The 20,366-nt window shown below is 37.4% G+C and overlaps 1 protein-coding gene across 2 annotated transcripts in view; it reads right to left on the minus strand.

Annotated features, from left to right (window-relative positions):
- eml3 (EMAP like 3) overlaps window positions 1-20,099 on the minus strand; it is a 37,369-nt gene extending 17,270 nt beyond the window's left edge. The window contains exons 1-4 of one of the 2 annotated variants that reach the window (XM_079867753.1): window positions 19,964-20,099; window positions 3,812-3,988; window positions 3,536-3,647; window positions 1,757-2,203 (exon numbers count right to left, since the gene is read on the minus strand). In XM_079867753.1, coding sequence (XP_079723879.1) covers window positions 1,757-2,203; window positions 3,536-3,647; window positions 3,812-3,988; window positions 19,964-19,988 — 761 coding nt within the window. In that variant the 5' untranslated portion in view covers window positions 19,989-20,099. The remainder of the gene's footprint in view (window positions 1-1,756; window positions 2,204-3,535; window positions 3,648-3,811; window positions 3,989-19,963) is intronic. The other variant, XM_079867754.1, reaches the window with a different exon arrangement.
- Window positions 20,100-20,366: the final 267 nt, after the last annotated feature.

Below are 20,366 nucleotides of genomic sequence, written 5' to 3' on the forward strand. Positions count from 1 at the left end.
TTTATTGTTTTTGTCTGGTGCTCTGTTGCGAAACAATCTGCCGTAACACTCTAGCACCACGTAACGTGGACTCGATAACCCTTTTGCTTGATATCCATGCAAGGATACCCAGAAGGGACGGGACATAACTATCAGTAAAGCGCTGTTTACATGGAACAAAATCCACCCACTAGAATTATAACATTCCATTTGAGGGAACCAAGAAATACAGAAGTTACACAGACATTTACACACACACCGAAAGACCACCCAAAGCATGCATGCAGATAAATCAGTCAATTAATCAAGAGATTTGCTTTATTTATGAGATTAAGTGAGATTATTTGATGGGTTAGTATGATTTTAATGCCTCAGAAGCAAGGCTCAATCATGAGCTTTTGTGTTTCTGCAGAACCGTGTTACAGACAAGATTCCCAGGAGCTGTTCTGACATATATACTCAGACATTTCGACATTCCTGTCACACTGACAGCTTTACGGTTTAGAAATTATGTCATATTTCCCGTATTCACCTGAAGGGGAGTCGACTGGTCTCGATTACACAATGTCACAGCTGCATTTATTGAGGAATGATGCACTATTCTTGCAACCGTATTAACGGACAAGCATGCCTTACCTAGCTAAATCAACACTGCAACTGAACAAACACTTGCTGCCAACTGTCCATCCCTTTCCTATTAAAAACTCAAAGCTAAAATTACTAGAACTCTGACATCTGCCTCCACAAATCACAATGCATTTCCAAAGAAGTCAAAGCATGAACTAAATCCAAAAACAAATGTAAATCTCTGTTGGCACAGAGCTGTGTTCTTTAAAAGAGATGAATGAATGCCAGAAGTACAATAATACTGTCAAATTCGTCATCCTGAAGTGCCCTTAGGGATACAAACGTCTGTGTCTCTGGTGTTACTAAAGTACCGATACCATTACTGTAGCTCAAACTGTAGATCAAATCCATAAACATAAATAAATCTTTTGCAATGTTATTTCAGTTTAAATAAACAGGAACCATGTTTCTATATGTACTTTAATACATATACTATAATAGTATAATAGATCTCCTGAATATACTATTTTGAGTAATTCCTATATTTTTTACAACTTTCTATTGATTTCAGTGTATATGTATTGAAAGAGTAATGGTAGTAGTAGTACGGTAAAACATCTATCAATGAGATCATCTATAAATGTAATCTATTAATTTCTTAGTTTTTGAAAATGAAACTGTTATCCTCTCCATGTAAATGACAAAAACACAAATTTGTGGAGACGGTGGCGTCATGAGCATTACGTGCTCAATGCTTTCACCATCTGTCTTGATTGTATTCACCGCTCTGTAGAAGAATGCAAATCTGCGCAGGTGCATAGTGTTTCTTTATAAAGTAACATCGCCAACTACAGGCCTGGAATGAATAATACAGTGATTTTAGTCGTTTTCTCGGATCGGTGTGAACGGGAATTGTTTTGACAACGTTGTCTTCTGTACTCGAAACTTTTTCCAAAACTCGTACCCTAAAACTGATGCACTAACATCTCAAGTAAAATCAGAGCTGACCTAAATCACACGCTCCTAATGATTATCCACTCATGCTTGTATGTAAATAAAGCCCAATCTGGGTGCCAAAACCGGCTCAACAAGCTGTAACTTTGGTTTGTGCAGCAACGCAAGCATTAGTGTTAGGATTAAAACCAAAACCAGTGGCAGTGAATTCAAGCAGCCAGCCAACGCTTGACTCCACTTTCGGGGGTCAACGCACAGTGTTTTCTCATCCTCCCGAATGGCGGAGAGTGGACCTCCGTAGGGGATGGAGGTCGGCTCTTTTGGGGGTGCCGGCGAGCAGGACGTTGGGGTTTGAGGGCATGAACCCTGACTGTCTTCGCTGCTTTTGCTCAGTTGTTGCTGGAGGGTTCTGATTGTGGTGGGCTGGATGGCGTCTTCTACTTGGGTGCTCCAGGTTTGGTCTTCATTGCCGTCTTCCTCCTCTCCCCTGAGCTTGGTCGGGGCTTCATCAGCAAAAGGAACGCCTTCAGGTAATGCATCCTCCAAGGAGAGACTCTGGCTGGTCCGTGTCAGGGCCAGCGGGATGGCATTGTGATTTGGGATCCACGGTTCGGTCTGTGTGCACATGTCACTAGTGCTCGGTTTGTGGTTGGAAATGGTTTTAGCCCCGCCCTCCCCATTTTCAGCTGTGTTTGAGATATGGCTAAAGATACACAAACAAAACAGTGTTTAATTGTGTTTGAGAAATGCTGTCTGTTGGGAGAAAAAAATGCTACTTGTTGGTTAAAGTGAACAACAACCCAAAAATGAAAATGTACTCATTCTTATGTTGTTCCAAACATCTATGACTTTCTTTTCATGGATCAACACATTGGGGGTAAAATCACGTTCCGGGGGTCACCGCAATTCGACAATTACTTGTAGCGATTAAAGGGGCAGGGGGGCTCATGACCTCTATGCCTCCAACACCCCAGAATTGTCTGAAAATAGTCTTTATTCTCATTCAGAGAACCAATGAACCAATCAGAGAGATTTGATGCACTATTTCTGAACTCAATACCAGCAAGAGCAACTTAAATTTCAGCCTGTTTGTCACACAAAGCTATCATATGACTTCAAAAGACTGCTAAAAAACCAATTGGACTACTTTAATGATAAGTTTATGGCAGTGGTTTTTAACCTTTTTGATATGTTGACATTGTTGTCCAACACATTATTTGAAGGCCTCCCCATTTACTGTCAGCCATGATATTTTTGGCATTTTTGCTGTAGTTATGACAAAGCTGCTTGTTCTCAAACTTTATTAACAGAAACTGGGAGAATTAATATATTAAACATAAATGGCTTCTAGATATTCTTTTTGATACATCTGTTTGTTTTCAGCAGAAGAGTCATACGGTTTGGAACAACATGAGTGGGAGTCAACGATGACAGATTTTTAATTTATGAAATCCTTTCATTACTACTTTCATAACCGGAGTTCCTTGCTCAATGGCACGTGGCAATAGCTCAAGGTTCAGTCCGAGTGGGGTTTAAGCCTACAACATTTCAGGCACAGTTCAAACTAATCACAATACAATAACGCAGGCCTGTGGTAAACTTAAAAGAGGAACTGTAATTTACATTTCCTGACATACAAATAAGAAACTGAAGAAACAAAAAATGATAAACACAAACAACAGTTTTCAGTTTTCCCCTTTTCCCTGGATGCTGCCCAGTGCCCACAATGTCCCAAATGTGCAGTTTGCCAAGGAATGTTGCTCTGCTTCTTTGTATCAAACACGTGGGCAGCCAGACTGTTTTTCACAGAGCTTTTCTCTTCTCAGTATCGTCAAGCATATCTGCAACTTCAGCAAGATGTTACTGCATTTCACTTGAAGATCACAGTTTACTTTACTTTAACAAATAACCGTGTGACTGTGAGTTGACTGTTTTCTGTTAATCAGCCTTGTACTATAACTCCACATATAATGTTGCTGTGTTACCTTTTAAGCTAATCATTAAAGTAAATAACACTATCCAGAGTCATCTGTACCTGTTGGATGTCTGGTGACATCCATCCAGAGAGCTGGTAGACAGTCTGCAAGGTTTAGAGATCCCATCCACGTAACAGGAATGATTTAACACTCGGGCTGCAGCAGGGTTCACTGATGTTGTACACACAGACATATATTTGCATGAAGTCTCTATACAACAATAACTTTAATTTAGAAAAAAACAACAACAATGCAATCAAATCTGTAGCAATACATTTAAAACATGTTGCAATATCTTTACAGTAGCACATTGAAATCATTAACAAACCTCTTACCAGCAATCAGCTGCTGCTTAAGCAGGGGTATCTGTTGATCATGGAGGCGGAGTTTGCGTAAGGCGTCGGCCAATGAGGACTTCAGTAGCGTTATTTCATCTTCCTGTGCTTGGAGGCGCACCTCCATTAAAGACAGCCTGTCTGGACACCCTGTGCTGCTTTCTGCCGACACATCATCTAGATGAAAACAACAAAGCATAATTATAAAGATCTCACAAAGAACACATCTGGGACAAATGTCACACCAAAATAAAAAAAATAAAAAACATTAATTATTAATTAAAAAAATCAAATAAAGGCAGTGCAACATATACGGCCATTTCGTATAATTATTTAAATACTTCAAAGTTTGAATAAAATATCATTATTTATTTACATTAAAGTAATGAGATGCAAAGAATCTTAATGGTCCTAAAAGGATACATTTTCTGAATGCAAAATTTCATAAGTGTATGAGGTTTAGGATATATGTGAACTTTTTATAACCTAAATAATAGCTTCTAAATCACAAAAAACACACACACACAAAAAAAAAAACACAAAATGTTTTAGAAAGATCAGTCACTAATTTCTTAAATCCTGGAATGTAATAGAAGCTGCATGAGAGTCATTAAGAGTCTTTAGTGCAACTGTTACTGCCTAAGTGTTCAGCTCTCTAGGCCTCAACATACTGAATAAAGTATGGGATAAGCAGGGATACATCTCTGTTCTCTGTTACAATAGGCCACATGAAAACAAACAAAAACATTTAATCTTTTTAAATGTTATTATCTATGAAAATTGTTATAGATTTAAATATAATTTCATGCTGTAACTGTAGGGCTAAATACATTATGAACTGCATATGTGAATATAATGTAGATCTATTGTTTACGTCAAATTCATGCTTTTATGGTAGGGTAATCTTCGCAGGGTTCATTAGTTCAGTCTGTTCGTTTAATGGCTTGCACCCATAAATGTCTGTGCTTTGCTTCAAACTGGCTAGTATTCTGTAAAAAAATAAAAACCATCTTTTTTTGCATCTTAATTATGACATGCAAAAGCTCAAGAAGACTTTTTTTTTCTCTTAATCCGTGAATCTTGCCCGTTTTTCTCCACTTGTTACCACTGTTTTTCTGCCACCACAATGCACTCACAACAGCAGCATCGTAACTGTGACGTCTGCTCCAAAATGATATATGCCAAGTTGACAAAATAATCTTTTAGCAAATATAAAATTAAATTTCATATAATATACACAGTATACCAGCAATGGCCATATCAGGGACCACTACTCAAGTGCAAAACCACTAGACTTTTCAATCATACATGTCAAGAGAAGCCTTCATATTGTTGTCGTGTATGGCTGATAAACTGCATCAAAGTGATAAACACTCTCAAAGTCCTGATTTCCACCACACACACTGCCCTCACCCCTATTTATTATGCCTTGATTACCTGTAATTATTGACTAATCTATTTCTGTCCCAAGATTTTTCACACCTGAAGCGTTTCCTCTTCAGTGATAACCCTTAATCGACCGAATTATACACAGAACTGACCTACAGCAGTGAACTACAATTGAGCCAGCAACTACTGTCTAGACCAAAACAATAGTTTATTCAAAGGTGCTATTCAAATGTCGTGGCATCAATACAATTTAAATCTCACTGGCAGCCAGCATCTGCAGCATTCTGTCGAGTCCCACAGATAATAATTTCAACTTTCCCTTTAGTCTGTATTTAAACGAGCAATACTTCTGTTCACATTAATGCACTTGCAATAGGGGAAAGACATTCCAGAGGTTTTAAGTCGCGATCGTCTTTTCCATCCTATTGTGACATGTATCCGAGTTAAACAGATTTTGTTCGTGGGGAATTGATTGGATGGTTGTGGTTTGCTATTGGTCGATCTCATGTGAGTGACAGGCTGTCCCGCCCTCATGCCAGTAAACACGTCACCAGAGAAGAGAAGAAATGTGACTGCAAGAGGCAGGGGAAGTTATTTTCATTAAAGAGTATGAGGGCACATGAATTTGAAAAAAATAAAATAAATAATGAAGTGCTCGGATAAATCATTTATAATAAACACTGCAATATTCCATTAAATAATTGTCAATTATTTTGATTTCATGGTGTCTTTAAAAGGAAGAAATGAAAAGCTCATACAATATGATTCCACACAATAGACTGTTATTTGAGTAAAATTGTCTAAATAAATAAATTGCATTATCAGTTCCTAATTCATGTGAATTTCTAAGTACTTTATGGATAGTTATTAGTTACATCACATTCAATTCTGTTATACTTTTTGCAAACAAGCAACGAGTAAGTTTTATCATACTAGTCTTATATGAACATAAACCTTATGTGTAATGTGTTATTTTAATTCTGGTGCAATGCCTTTTCCCATAGACTTTAACTGTAGGTGCATTGTACTGTTATCAATGTGTGTATATATAATATATGTGTTCTATATTTATATATAGAAAATAATTATACACCGTACACACACATATATTATGTAAAAACAAACTTTTATTTTGGATGCGATCGTTTGACAGCCCTAATATATATATATATATATATATATATATATATATAAACTTTTAGGGATTCCATCATTGGATTATTATATGGATTTAGTTTTAATACATTTTTAATTATGAAACGGCTTTATTAACGGATTTATTTTTACAAACTGAGGGACAAATCTCATGATTTTCTGTGAGATTCCAAATCAATAACATTCCTTTGATAATTACACTCTTAAGGGCTTTTCACACTTGAAATAGTTAACCCTGGGTCATCCTAACCCCTGGGGTAAACTGAATCCTGGGTTATCTTACTTCAAGTTTCACTGTGCTCATAATTTACCCGGGGGTTAACAATTAATCCTGGGTATTCATGATGACGTTTCACATTTTACATTCCTAAACCCTGGGTTAACGTTCTTATTTGCATATTTGCAGGGTCAGTGTCATTGATTGGACGAAGGCAGCATGTGACCTGTTTACATAAAAGCTTTAGCATTGCGCATCCTTGTATTGCCGACTGTACTACCGAGTTTATCCGGAATGGATACTTCGGATTATAAATGTAAGAATGAAACGGTCTCTTCTTCACTCAAATTATCACGTTTTCTGTTAGCAGTTGACAGTTTTCCTCTCAAACGCTGAATTTACCGTTTATATACAATGTGCAGTGTTTCCGTGACTGTACAAAGCATGCAAATATGTACACTATTGGTTGTCTGTTGCTAAGCGTTAAGCTTTAACACTGCATCGTTTCAATGTAGCTCTTAAGACAAGCTGCTGCAAATGATCGACTCAAGTTCAATACAACAGGAAGTGCGCACAACCAAAGGTCCAGACTTCCTGAATCACAACGTGAGGCGTTTTGTGCTCTTTCAGACAGGGACAAATAAAATGAAGCTGAAAGTCACACGCATTACTTTAACTTTCTCTTTTTCTCTCTCACACACAGAGACTCATAAACAGGGCTATTCAATGCCTCTGGACAAGAACCATGACTCCTCTGCTCTCTTCCCACAATGGGCTCATTGAAGATGTAGGGCGCTCTCGTCTAACTAACATGTTTTTCAGTTTCACAAGACCAACCATCGTCCAAAACCACAAACACACCAAACAGATTAAACCAGGGCCAAAGTGCTACGAGTGCACAGCTGCCACAAATATGGACTAATAGTGAATCTACTAAAAGAGCCTGAGATTTATGAAGCGCAATGAATGCTACAAATCGTGTGATAGCCCTGTTTGCATTAAATAACTTTCATTTATGACTGCATATGGTGACGAGTCACAGTTGTGGACAAAATAAGACCATATAAAGGGATAGTTCACACACACACACACACACACACACACACACACACACACACACACACACACACACACACACACACACACACACACACACACACACACACACACACACACACACACACACACACACACACACACACAAAAATCTGTCATTATTTACTCACTCTCACATTGTTTCAAACCTGTAGATCTTTCTGTATGATCTTTTTGGGTCGCCCATTCCTTTACTAGAAGATTTTACTTTACAAAAGGGTTAACAAAAGGGAGTTATACTAAACTATAAATGCTTGCCAACTACAGAGCAGCATGGACCACTTAGTCTGACGTTTCAACACATTTTACACACAAAAATGAACTAGGATGTGGCGATAGATCTGCAGTATATTTACATCAAAGTCAACCTCTGGTTGAACTCAGTGTGGTCCAACAGTCTCTTAACAGACTGATGACAAGCAGATACATGCGAAAGAAATATTCAAATGACTTTTAAGATCTTAAAGTGCAGGGATAATTATAATGCAGATCTGCCAGGATGTCAAAACTTCTCATTCCATGCTGATATCAAATCATCAGCATTTACTTTAATAACAGACCTAAGTTATGGAAAGGTTTATGAGTGAGCCATAGTATTAGTATAGTATAGTATATACTAGTATTTTTTTATTTGATTTAACACAAGCACAAGAATTATCAAATTTAAACATCCCGATCCCATACAATTTTCCTAAACACAATAATAAAAATGGCGTAACTAGTACAAACAGGTCAACGTTTCCAACATTAAGCCCACCTATGTTCTCTCTGTGGTAGATTCAATGCAGTCACAAAACAAAAGGTCCGAGTTGCCAAGTACATTCTGTGTCAGTACAGCGTATTGTAGTGTAACACAATACGACCCGACTGGTTTGGACCGTAATCAAAAGAAAGGAACAAAGATGTGCTCTATTTTTGCATGGTAAAGTTTTCATTTTAGCTGTGTGTGGGGATTATACAGATTCAACTGAGATGCCCAACATATACAGATCCAAACTATAACTCAACGTACTGTCTAAACACCTGTTTGAATGAGAACTTACAAATGGCTTATAATGAGAGACAGATGTCTCAAGAATCCAATCTTTCCACATTAACTTAATCCATTCACCCGTTTAATCTGTGAAGTTCCCACATTCTGAGTGGTGTAAATCTTCTTAACTACTTCTACATGAACAGATGTGATGTTGATATGATTTTCAGAGTGGTTGCTAAGCATGTCAGTGCAGTTGCTAAGGTATTTTGGGTGGTTAAGTGGTTACCTACTGGCCCAAGTCAGAAAAGCCCACCCCAAGTGTCTATGATATTATAGTAATAAGATATGACTTAAGTCCCTCCAGTCAGTCTATGGGATTTCTTGCACATTTTATCATCCACCATGAGAAAAATCAAGTTTGAAAGCTCAGAAAAGTAACAGCTAAAAAAAAAGCTGTCCAATTTGAAGTATCATGTATCTTCATAGCACAAACAGTGCAAGTTCAGCCCAAGTTTAATACCTGGGGTTTGGTCAAATCACTAACCTTAAGTATGAGCAATAATCATGAATGCTTTAGCATACAGCAGTAATAAATCCATTTCGCAAACCTAAAAAGCTCTATATGACACAATAATTTCTGCATTTCAACAGCGTCACAGTGTTTCTTTGTGGTCTTTCTTTTGATATCTTTCTTCTTTTTAGAATATTACCGTCAATGCAGTGTGTAATACAGCTCTTTCTGAATTTTAAAGATCAATGGTCAAACAAATAAAGTTATTGTCTAAAAATAGGATTGATTCTGAACTGCTGAAACGAGTCGTCAGTAATTCCAGTCTCTCTTCTTGTTACATACCGAAGTAACAACGTAATAAATTTGCATAATGCCAGTCTATGGTCTTCATTGGCTGTCAGCGAACAACATCTGCTTTGACCCTCAAACACTGTAGTTGAAGCTGAGACTGGAAGAGCTTAGTTCATGTTGTCAGTGCTGTGAATCCACTTTGATTCACTTCAAAAGGATCCGGACTCACGCTGGAATTTATACAGAAATACAGATGCCATCGTTCCTGTTCGTATCATTGTGTATCAAGTGCCGAGGAAGCCTCCGGATCTGAAATTTAGATATGGTAATAGGCGTCTGTTTCTGACATGCACTGTAAGTGGTAGACCAATCACAACAACCTGGGCCTTTTGGCCAATCAGAACAGAGTAAACCAATCACAACAGACAGACTGGGCCATCTGACCAATCAGAGTAGAGTAGACTCTTGGAAAGGAGGGGTTTAGAGAGACTGGATCTTTGAATGAACCGTTTTCAGACTCTTTGAGAAATGAGGTGATGTGCAATGTATATTAAGAGAAAATTAAAGTGGTTTTTGACCTTGAATGCATGTAAACCTATTGAAGGAGACCTTCAAAATCCAATTAGAAACCTATCCAAATGTAGTCCTAAATACCTTGCTGCTATTATGGTCAAGAAGCACTAATAAAAGAAATTATAAGTTTTATTTTATTTTATTGCACCTATTAAAATCAAGCCAACCAGAACACAGAAATGCAGAAAATGCCAGTGGGCTGGTAACAGTGTAACTTACAAGGCGGCGATTATGTGGCACAGTCTGTCTGCCATCCGAGAAAAGAGTGGGCGAGAACGGCAGAGATAGCATCAAGTAGTAAAAAGGCTTAAATTGGCCTCCATGAATTTAGAGTACCGTCATTTTATAAACCAGAAGCATGAAGACAATGATAACTTCCTTGTCCTCATGCTTTTGATTCTAAAACTGAAGCAGTCTATAAACTAAAAGTGACAGGATCTTAACTTGCTTTCTTGCATCTTACATTTTTTGCATATCCAGATTTTATCCAGATGGGTTTTTGAAAGTCAGGACAGCAAAAAAACATGAAAACGGATTTTTTCAAATCGGATTCAAAGATTTTTACCGATGCGTCTCAGTCTGGACGCTCTGGCTGCTCAAATCGGATTTCAAACTGTCTTTTGCGTCACTCTTAACATGAAAACTGGTGACGGAAATGCCAGAAGTATTCATGCGGTGTTCAAATGGTATGTCCAAGGACTTCGGCATTTTCACGTGCGATGAAGGAGTTCTGCACCGCGACTCGACGTGCCGCTTATTTGGAGAGTGAGATGATGCACCTCCATTTTTCCTGCAACTGTTTTGAAAACCTCTGCACATACATGGGTACGCCTGCTACATCATTACCCAATCAACCCATGGAGATGAGTTGGAAATTTCTGGACACACAAATCTTATTTCATCACTTGCAATTAATTGTGCGGACAGTCATAAGTAAACATAGCCTTTCATTAACACCAAGCCAGTTTCTATCTGAGAGTTTCATATGGTCTGTCGGTTGTGCGCCGAGCCACATCTATCTGGCCAATGTGAGCAGGCCAACTGCACTCCTGTGCACATGAGGAACCAATTAGTGGTTTATGTTCATCTGAGGGGTTTTTTCTTTTCTTTTTTTTTTTTTCGTTCAGTAGTTTTTGCTTTCTCTCTGCATATGAAAGATTGCAAATGAGCCTTAAAGGTGAGGAAGGGTGTTTGAGAGAACTCTCACTCTCACTTGCAGTGTGTTTTATCATTAACTATAACTACTAAATTGTTTCGGTAATTGAAATAAAGCTGAAATAAAGATATATAAATATAAAAAAAAAAAAAAAATTGTGCTTTTGGCAGGTAACCGCATTAAATATTTTTAAGTTGAATTAAAATGAAAATTTAAGTTGAATTAAAATTGCTGAATCAAATAAACACAAAGCCCAATATAGAGTTATTTTCTAAAAAAAAAAATACTAAAACTTAAACTAAAATTAAAAATAAAATCTTGTCTCTGCAAATCTATTTATTTTTAGTTCATTTTTGTAGTACAGTTAGTCTTCTTTCTTTTAGAAATGTATGGTTTTATTGTTTAGTTAATAGAAATATATATTTTTTCACTAGTATTTTCCCCCTGGCAGTTTCTGTTTCAGATAAAACCTTGACACTAGCACAATGCAAACTCTTAATATTCATAATAAATGTTTGTGAGAGACATCAGTCTCTACATCCTGTATCTCAGCTGAAAATCGTCAGATAGGTGGAGCCTGAGGCATTGAAATGAGCCCGGTGAGATTTGCAAGGCCAGAGAAGCATGCAGTCTGTAAATGTTTATGAACAAAGAGGACTTATTTTGCCGGAAAAATTGGAAACATTAAGCACATTTCGAGTCACATTGATATAAGAGAGAAAGTGACAGAGGAAAAGAACCACAGAGATGCAGGCACAAAATCAGATTTGTATATTCAAGAAAGAGAAACCAATCTGGATTTGGCCTGCATGGTTTCTTTGAACGTCAAAGCCAACCCATGTCCCAAATTACATTCCCTTATTCCCCTTCCGTTTCCCTAAATGCTCTGCTCTCCCATTCTCGTTAATGCAAACCATATGCAAAAATGTGTTTATTGAGCAGCTATCAAGTTAGTCTAAACAACTAAAAAAAGTGTTGTTTGCACAAATGAAACATCATATAAACATCTCTTATGCTAGGGGGCTGTTGATTTTAGCAGTAAAATAGTTGAGCAACTTAAAAGCTCCATGACATTTCTTACTAGAAAGTTAATAACGGCACCGTTCTTGAAGCAGAACTTTAAACTTAAAGTTCTGCTATTAGTAGATACGCTGCCGAACACTGTTGAGAGACGCACAGACTCAGGTAATTCACACAATCTCTAATCTCTCTCGCTTTATTACTCCATTAGTCTAATATCAATGGCTCAAACTTCCGTTACTAGCTCTAAAATTACGTTTTAGGAATTAGCAAAACGGAGGCATGGGATGAGATGTGTAAGAAATTAGTCCTACACACAAATGACAAATGTCTTGAAATACAACATCTGAACAAGGTCTTGAGGTGAGGTAACCATAAAGTGGAATAATTGATACTTGAATTATTAGAAAATAATGCTTCGCACCATGGCAGCATTACCACCTTGCGTGTGCATGATTTTCTAATAATTCAACAACCCATAGTAAATGATTCCTTATCATATTTCACAACCATTCACTAAATATAGACATTACAACATAAATGCACGATTCCAAATTCTTCATTCTAGTCTGCAAATAGACGTTTTCGACCGATGTAAGGCCTGATATACTCACGGCGAAGTTATTTTCCGTTCTTCGCTTAGGGGTAAAAAGAAGTTTGAAATACGCAAGCAGCGGTATACTGTTAGCGGGCACTAACACCTAATGCTGACCACTTTGCTAAGAGTGGCGTTTAGATGAATATGTAAGCCTAAATATGTGCTGTGTCCTTCCCTTTTCAATAACACAATAAACACACGGGTGGGAAAACAGCAGTTAAAGTCGGCATGAAATCAAATTTGACAAATCTTCTTTTTATATGTATTGTAGTGTTTATTATAAATGATTTATCTGTGCACTTCATTATTTTTTTTAAAATTCATGTACCCTTATAATCTTTAATCAAATACATTACCCTTCCCTCCCCCCTCGAAACGACCTCTCACGTGCCATGGCGAAAGGGTGCGGCCAGAGCCGATGAGGGTGCGGCTATCGAGATGCTCTCGAGGGTGAACTTGACTGATAACAGAGAATGTCTAATAAGGCTGATAACTTGACTTGACTCATCTTGGTTCGCGGGAATAATAAAATAAAATAAAAAATCCTTCATGGGAGGGTAACGGTGGGGAGTCCGGTGGAGAGAAATCCTCCACAACTGAACTGGCATTCAAATTTGCCTCCATTTTGTTTGCAACGCCCAACCTCCAACAATCCAATCAATTCCCGAAGGACGAAATCAAGCCCCGCCCTACATTTTTTTCTAATTTCAGAAGCCGTTTCACTCAGATATACGTCACAACAAGGAAAAAATGACAATCTCAACTTCCGTTTCATGCCGACTTTAAGAAAGCATCTGATCTGATCATAGCGATGTGGATTTGTTTGAACCAGCTCTGCAATTCGGCACTCCAGTCAAGTTTATTTATATAACACTTTATAGAATAGATTGCTTAAAAGCAAGCAGCTTTAAAATATTAAACATGAAAAAAAAAAACAGTGTCACTTTCAATTAGAATTACAACTTCATTTCTATAAAGCAGCTCTCCAGTGTGTTTATGTTTTTACTCACGGACGTCTCACCTCAAGGGACTGAACAGAAGAAATGAACCAGAAGAGATGTTGATGTGAATGAAGGCGGAGCCTCCACGCACACTTACCTATCACATAAATGCCATGAACCAATGGTAGTTCGAAGGTGTTCACCAGCTGGAGTGAACTGTTCCGGAAAGTTTCCTTTGGCAAGCTGTTTTAAACTCCCGAAATGAACTTCATTTTGGCCCGATTTTGTTCAAAATTACATCACACCAGTTCATTCTTCGATTTCACTTGAAGTTAAACTTGAAGGGGCCTTAAATCTTACGTAAGGCATTTTACAGTACATGTGAAACAATAGGCCTATGCATTATGAAATGCTACACATGACTTTATTATGTTTGTCACATGACCTCATTTAGTGCATTTTTAATGTGCAACAAATTTGGTTGTGTCTTTTTCTATACTGTTTACAGTCATATCCAATAATGAGCCAAGAAGTAGACCTGGTTCATTTGTGGTGCTTTGAAAAGAAAGGCCAGGCCAAGTGCATTGCATTGTGGGATACAGTATTCAATGTAGTGTGCACTGTACAAGTATGCTAGTATGCTATGATGTTCAGATTTGCTGTACATTCCTGTGCAAAAAAAAAAAAAATGGGCCAAGCCCAAAATGGCTAAACTAAGCTTTTAATTGTCTTAACCTCAAATTATTGGTCAGGAAAATTAGCCACATTTAAGCAAATGCACTACTTAAAAAGCAATTGCAGTCTCTGTCATCAAAGACAGAATTAAGTTTTTGTCAGAATATGGGAAGTTGTGTGTGGAGTGATGAATCTCAAAGAAACACAAGTTGCATGTTGAGAAATATAATAATAAATGCATCTCTACCACAGTGAAGCATGGAGCAAGAGTGTCATTGTGTGGGGAGCTTTTTTAGCTGCTGGTATTGGTGAGCTATTTCACTGTGAAGAGTGAAGAGACTTGCTTCCCACAAATGAAAAGTTGTTACAGTAAAGAGGAGTGATCAGATGTTATTTTTAACAAGACAATGCTCCTGCCCAAATAGCAAATAAAACCAAGTAGTGGCTTGAGAACAAGTCCATCAGGCTCATGTTTAGGCCTTGGGCAGAGTCCAGATTTGAAAATTTGGTCTCACAATTTAAACTCAAATGAACTGGGAGACAGTTCATAACTACTTATGAACTGTTTGAAGCCATTAACATTGAGGGGAACAACACTTAACTCTTCTTCCTGTAAAAAGCTGTCTGCAAGTTGAGGAAGGCTTTTCCGTGTTACTTTATCTGCAGTATTTGTGCAATTCATGCTAATTTCCTGACCAGTGATTTGGGATTAAAATGGTAAAGACCATCAAAAGACCACTAAAAAATTGCCATTTGTGGCTTGGCCCTTTTTTTTTTTGCTCAAGAGTGTATATGAGCGTCAAGACAGACTTCTTTATCTAATATGACAATCAGAAGCCAATATCAAGATAATGTGCAAAGGCTAGCTTGTTCATGTTTTACAAGAAATTTCTTGATGCAGTTTTGAATGCTACTGAACTGTTTTCCAGTCTGAAATGTACAAAAACCCCAAAGAAGCAAAAACAAATAACTTACACTCTGAGAAACAACGCAGCCCAAATTCAAACAGCTCAGAGTAACTGCGATCCTGAAGCAAAATAACATGCAGAATCTGCAAGCCCAATTAAAACAAAGATGTTCAAATAAATGATACGCTAAAAATAAATTAAACCCTCATGAGCGACTATTTCAACCGTGGTTTACAAAACCATATGCTCCGTGCAAAACAGTTCAGCTGAACCAAGCCTGTGAATCGTTTGGTCTCCACCAAAGGCAATAAGTGATTTTGCAACAATTTAAAAAAAACAAATCTGGCCTTCCACAAAATCTAATATTAGTACATCTGTTCACTTTGAGCTTTGATATATTAAATGAAAGAATCATATCATAAGCCCCGTGTGGTACTTCTCCACTTGAGTCCGCCCACCTGTCGCTGCTCTCTTTCCTGTCAGCGTTGCATTACACCTCTTATGGCTACGGCAAAACTTCCTGTACGCCACTGTCCGCCCCTGCATCTTCATTCTTACTCACTAACACAAATTCTCACCTCCCACTATAAGACGAAAGACAAGACAAAACTTGATACTAAAACCTTCATGGCTTATTTGAAGAAACTAGCTGGGAGGTTTTGTAGTGTTTCACCAAACAATTTCGTCAGTTACGTTTATTTGACTCTACGGGATAAACAGAAACAAAGGAGAGAGATTGATTCGATCCAAATTTTCCACTTTTCAGATCTGTTTCTGTTCAGTCAAGTGAGTTATGAAAGAAACAGTTATGTCTCAACCGAAATTCCAGGATTAAACACGCGCAACTCATTGCATTTGCTATCTTCCAAACTCTGTACACAACCAATGTAGAGTTTCAAAATGCTTTTAAGATCAAAGAAACCTTATTTTGACATCTCCACACAAGGGCTGGAAGCCTATTCAAAACCTTTCACATTCATATATCAAGGTTTGAAAAAGAGTTATATTTCAAACAGATTCAAGTCAGCATGAAACAGAAGTTGCGATAGTTTTTTCCTTCCCTATTGTGACGTATATATCCATGTGTAACAGCTTCTCGAACAACAAAAAATGTAGCGCGGGAGTCGCAGGACTATCGTTTGATGGTTGTGGTTTGCTATTGGTCGATCTCATGTGAGTGACAGGTTGTCCCGCCCTCATGCCAGTAAACACATCATCAGAGAAGAGTTGAGATGTCATAGCAAGTGAGAGGGGAAGTTATTTTGATTAAAGATAACGAGGACGTAATAAAAAATAACAAAACAATGTGAACTGATAAATCATTTATAATCTACACTGCAATATTCCATAAAAACATGATTACATGGTGCGTGCCTTTTAATAATCGTATTAAATGTCCTTTCTCGTATCTCATCTAAACCTAAAATCAATCCATTTACAAACTACCAAACAAAAACTGCTTCCACTGCAACACTTTTAAAACAAATTTTCTGACATGTGGAAAGCAAAACACTGAGACCATGTCAACTTGTCAATCACCGCAGTCGCACCAACCAATTATCTGATATTTTGGCAATCATCTCTTCTGACAAGATCCAGACATTGAGGCAATTGACACAGAAAGACAAGCTGGGAATAATTAAGCATCTGTGGTAAAAGCATGATACCAGAGGGCTTCCGCCATGATATTTACTGCTCTCCACCGGCCCAGCATGTTACCAGACAATAAACAAAACAAAAGCACATGTGGTGTCACTATTACAGACACCCATACACTGCAAGCGATCACAAACTACAACACCCCCATTATTACCAAACCAACAAAGCAGTCTAGACAACAAGCAAGCTATGGCAAGCAGTTTAAACCTTTACTATTTAAAAATAGTTTTTAATCATGTCTTTTGGACTCATTCATTTCTGGACCCACACACCAGAAGGGTCACACCTTGGACTTGTTTTATCTTGGTTTTTCAGTGACTAATCTTAAAATTTGTGATGCTGCTATTTCTGATGTGGTTTTTGACTCTGTGCTGGCTTGCACTTTCCCCAAATCTTATCATTCACTACGTTTTTCTAGATGTTTTAATTCTTCTACTGCCAGGACATTCAGTGATGTGTATCTACCCAAACCCCAAATGCTGTGAAAGCCCTCTGATGAATTGGTTGATATTTTTTAACAGTAACTGATACCTTGGACTCAACTGCCCTCATGAGGTTACAGAGATCCAAGGTTATGAGGGAAGTTCAGCCGAAATAATCGCATTTGGCCCAACAACTCTGTCTTCTGACATTGTCAGTCAGCTTGGTTCCCTCTCTTCTAGTGTGTGCAACAGTGTCAAAAAAACCTTGGTGTCATTTTTGATTCCACACTGTGGTTTGATAAGCAGATTAGTGCTGAAAGACTATTGTAATTCGCCCTATTTGGGTTTGCCTAAAACAGCTAGATCGTTTGCAATTGGTACACAATGCGGCAGCCAGATTACTGACTGGTACTAAAAAGACGTGAGCACAACACACCTGTGCTTTCTTCTCTTCACTGGGTACCGGTTACGTTCCATGTTGATTTTAAAGTTTTGCTTTTTGTTTTTAAAGCTTAGCATGGACTTGCTCCTCAGTGTATTTGTTATGTTCTCACCCCTCACACTGCTTCTAGATCCCTTTGATAATCCAGTCAGCTATCACTCTCAGTTCCTCGTTCATGTTTTAAGTTCCTCTTCTGTTTCCATGTAAATCTTATTTAAAGAACTATTTGTATTCTTTATGTTTTAACTGGGTGTAAATTTTTCTTTAAAAAAAAAAAAAAAAAAAAAAAAAAAAACTGTTTTAATTCTGTTTTATATTTCTTGAACAGCACTTTGGTTTCAGCATCTGTCGTTTTAAAATGTGCTTTAATAAACTAAACTAACTAAACTAAAACAACTAGTATTTATTTTTATGCAAATAATATTTGTTTAGTAATCCAACAGTGACTGGTATCTTTTTCAATTTGTCTAATTTATTTGAGTGTTTATTCAAGTTTTTTCTTGTAGCAATTCAACGGACACTAGTATAATTCCAGTTGTTACAAGAAGCTTATTGGATCTTACCAGAAAACTTTTAAAATTAATTTTGAAGTTGTCATTCTGACTAGACATTACGTATTAACACATCTACATACGTATTTTTTTTACCTAGTGAGGTGAGAAATGTTACACAAATGTTACACTTTATTTTAAGGTGTCTGTTACAGTGTAATTATACATTTAAGTACTGAGTAAAAATAATTAACTACATGTATTTACTATAGGGTTAGGAATAGGGGTTGGTTTAGGGTTAGTTGCATGTAATTATGCATGATTTACTGTTATTAATACAGCAACTACATGTAATGTGTAACAAGGACACTGTAAAATAAAGTGTTACCGAAATGTTACTAGCAAGTACTTGGATAGATAACTGGTACTGGTATCTAATAAATAAGTTCTAGTAAAACTGAAATAGGTACCAGCAGCAAGTCGAATAGTTGTCGCTATTTGGAAAGTGACTATTTGCTAAATAATAAACACTAGTATGTATTGAAAAACTACTAGTGGCTAATTGAAAAGATACTAGTCTCTACTGGGAGAAATTACTAGTATTTAATAAATAAGGGATAGTAGCTAATGAAGAGTTAAGAGTTTTGGATTACTTATAAACCCTAACTGATTAATTTATAAAAGCCAATCATACTATTCAGTGTTAACAATTAACTGTAAAAACAGCTTGCCATAGAGTGTCAGAAACATTGAAAGTTGGGAAGGAGACAGTTTGATGAGATAACCATGAAAGCCAACAGAGGAAGCGAGACTTGGCTTTGAGTTTGTTTGACAAAAATGACGCAATGAACTGCAGCCATTGTTGTTGTGTCAGTGTCATTAAAGACTGAATGACATGTAAACTAAAACATGCTTGAAAAATGTATAGAACAATAGATTTTGAATTAATTTTATATCCAATAGTGCACAAATGGCTGCATATATAACAATATCTTCCCAGAACTTACATAAAAACCCCTGAGTGAAATTCCAGAAATTGTCTATGGTAAACAGAGTTGACTACAAAAAACAATAGTTTCTACTGCTAGTGTTACTTAAAAAGAATAATAAATGAATATGGGATCCTCAGAGTTAGAAGTTAACATACTTTCTCTTAAAATCTAAGTTTAAGTGTATTGGTCTCTCAGGCAGACCAGGCCTGTTGTCGTCTGGTTTTAGGATGATTTTGTGCACTTTTTCAAACCAGCTTGCCTAACCAGGCGAGCAGATCAACTAGGACCAGAAAACCAGTTTAGGCTTGTTTAAGATGCAGTTTTACCATTAAATAATATCGCTAAGATCTGGTTAACATGGAATATATTGTTTTGCGAGGGAAGTCTGATAGTGTCAGTTTGTTACACACACCCTGCATTTATCACACACTCCCCCCAACAAACAAAAAAAATCAATTTTAAATGTTTTGACAGTGAACAAACTTCACATTTGTAAATACTGATAGCATATGTATTGGCATGATTACAAATGTGAACTCAGAAATGTTGTTTCCAAAGCGTTTGTTAGTTGGTTCTACAACAGTAAACTCTGTTTATCGTTTATATTTAAAAATGTATAGACATAAAGATAAGAAACTCACCAAGACTATTCGTTGATCCATCCATGTCTGAGTTAAACACTCCTGGCTTAAAGATCTCGCAAATATTGGATTAAACTAGTACATCCCATTGGCAGAAAAGCAATGCGTGTCTCCATAAATGCTGTCAACAGCATCGCCAAGAGCTTGCGGGACCCCACTCACGCACACCAACACACGCGTGGGAGCCACTGAAGAAGTCGTAACTGTGAAATCACGAATCCAGGAAATGAGCAGTGTCTGTCGCATAAGGCAAGTGCACGATCTCGCGGGCTGGGTTTAACTCACTCCAGGAACCGCGTCCATCCCATGTGAAGTTGATTGAGAGCGTGAGATTCCTAAACGTATCCTTCTAACTGCACGAAGCGAAACTGAAATTAGTCGCGCTACTTCGTTTCTATACAGT

The sequence above is a fragment of the Squalius cephalus genome (assembly GCF_949319135.1).
Source record: "Squalius cephalus genome assembly, chromosome: 3".
In the NCBI taxonomy this organism is placed as follows: Eukaryota; Metazoa; Chordata; class Actinopteri; order Cypriniformes; family Leuciscidae; genus Squalius; species Squalius cephalus.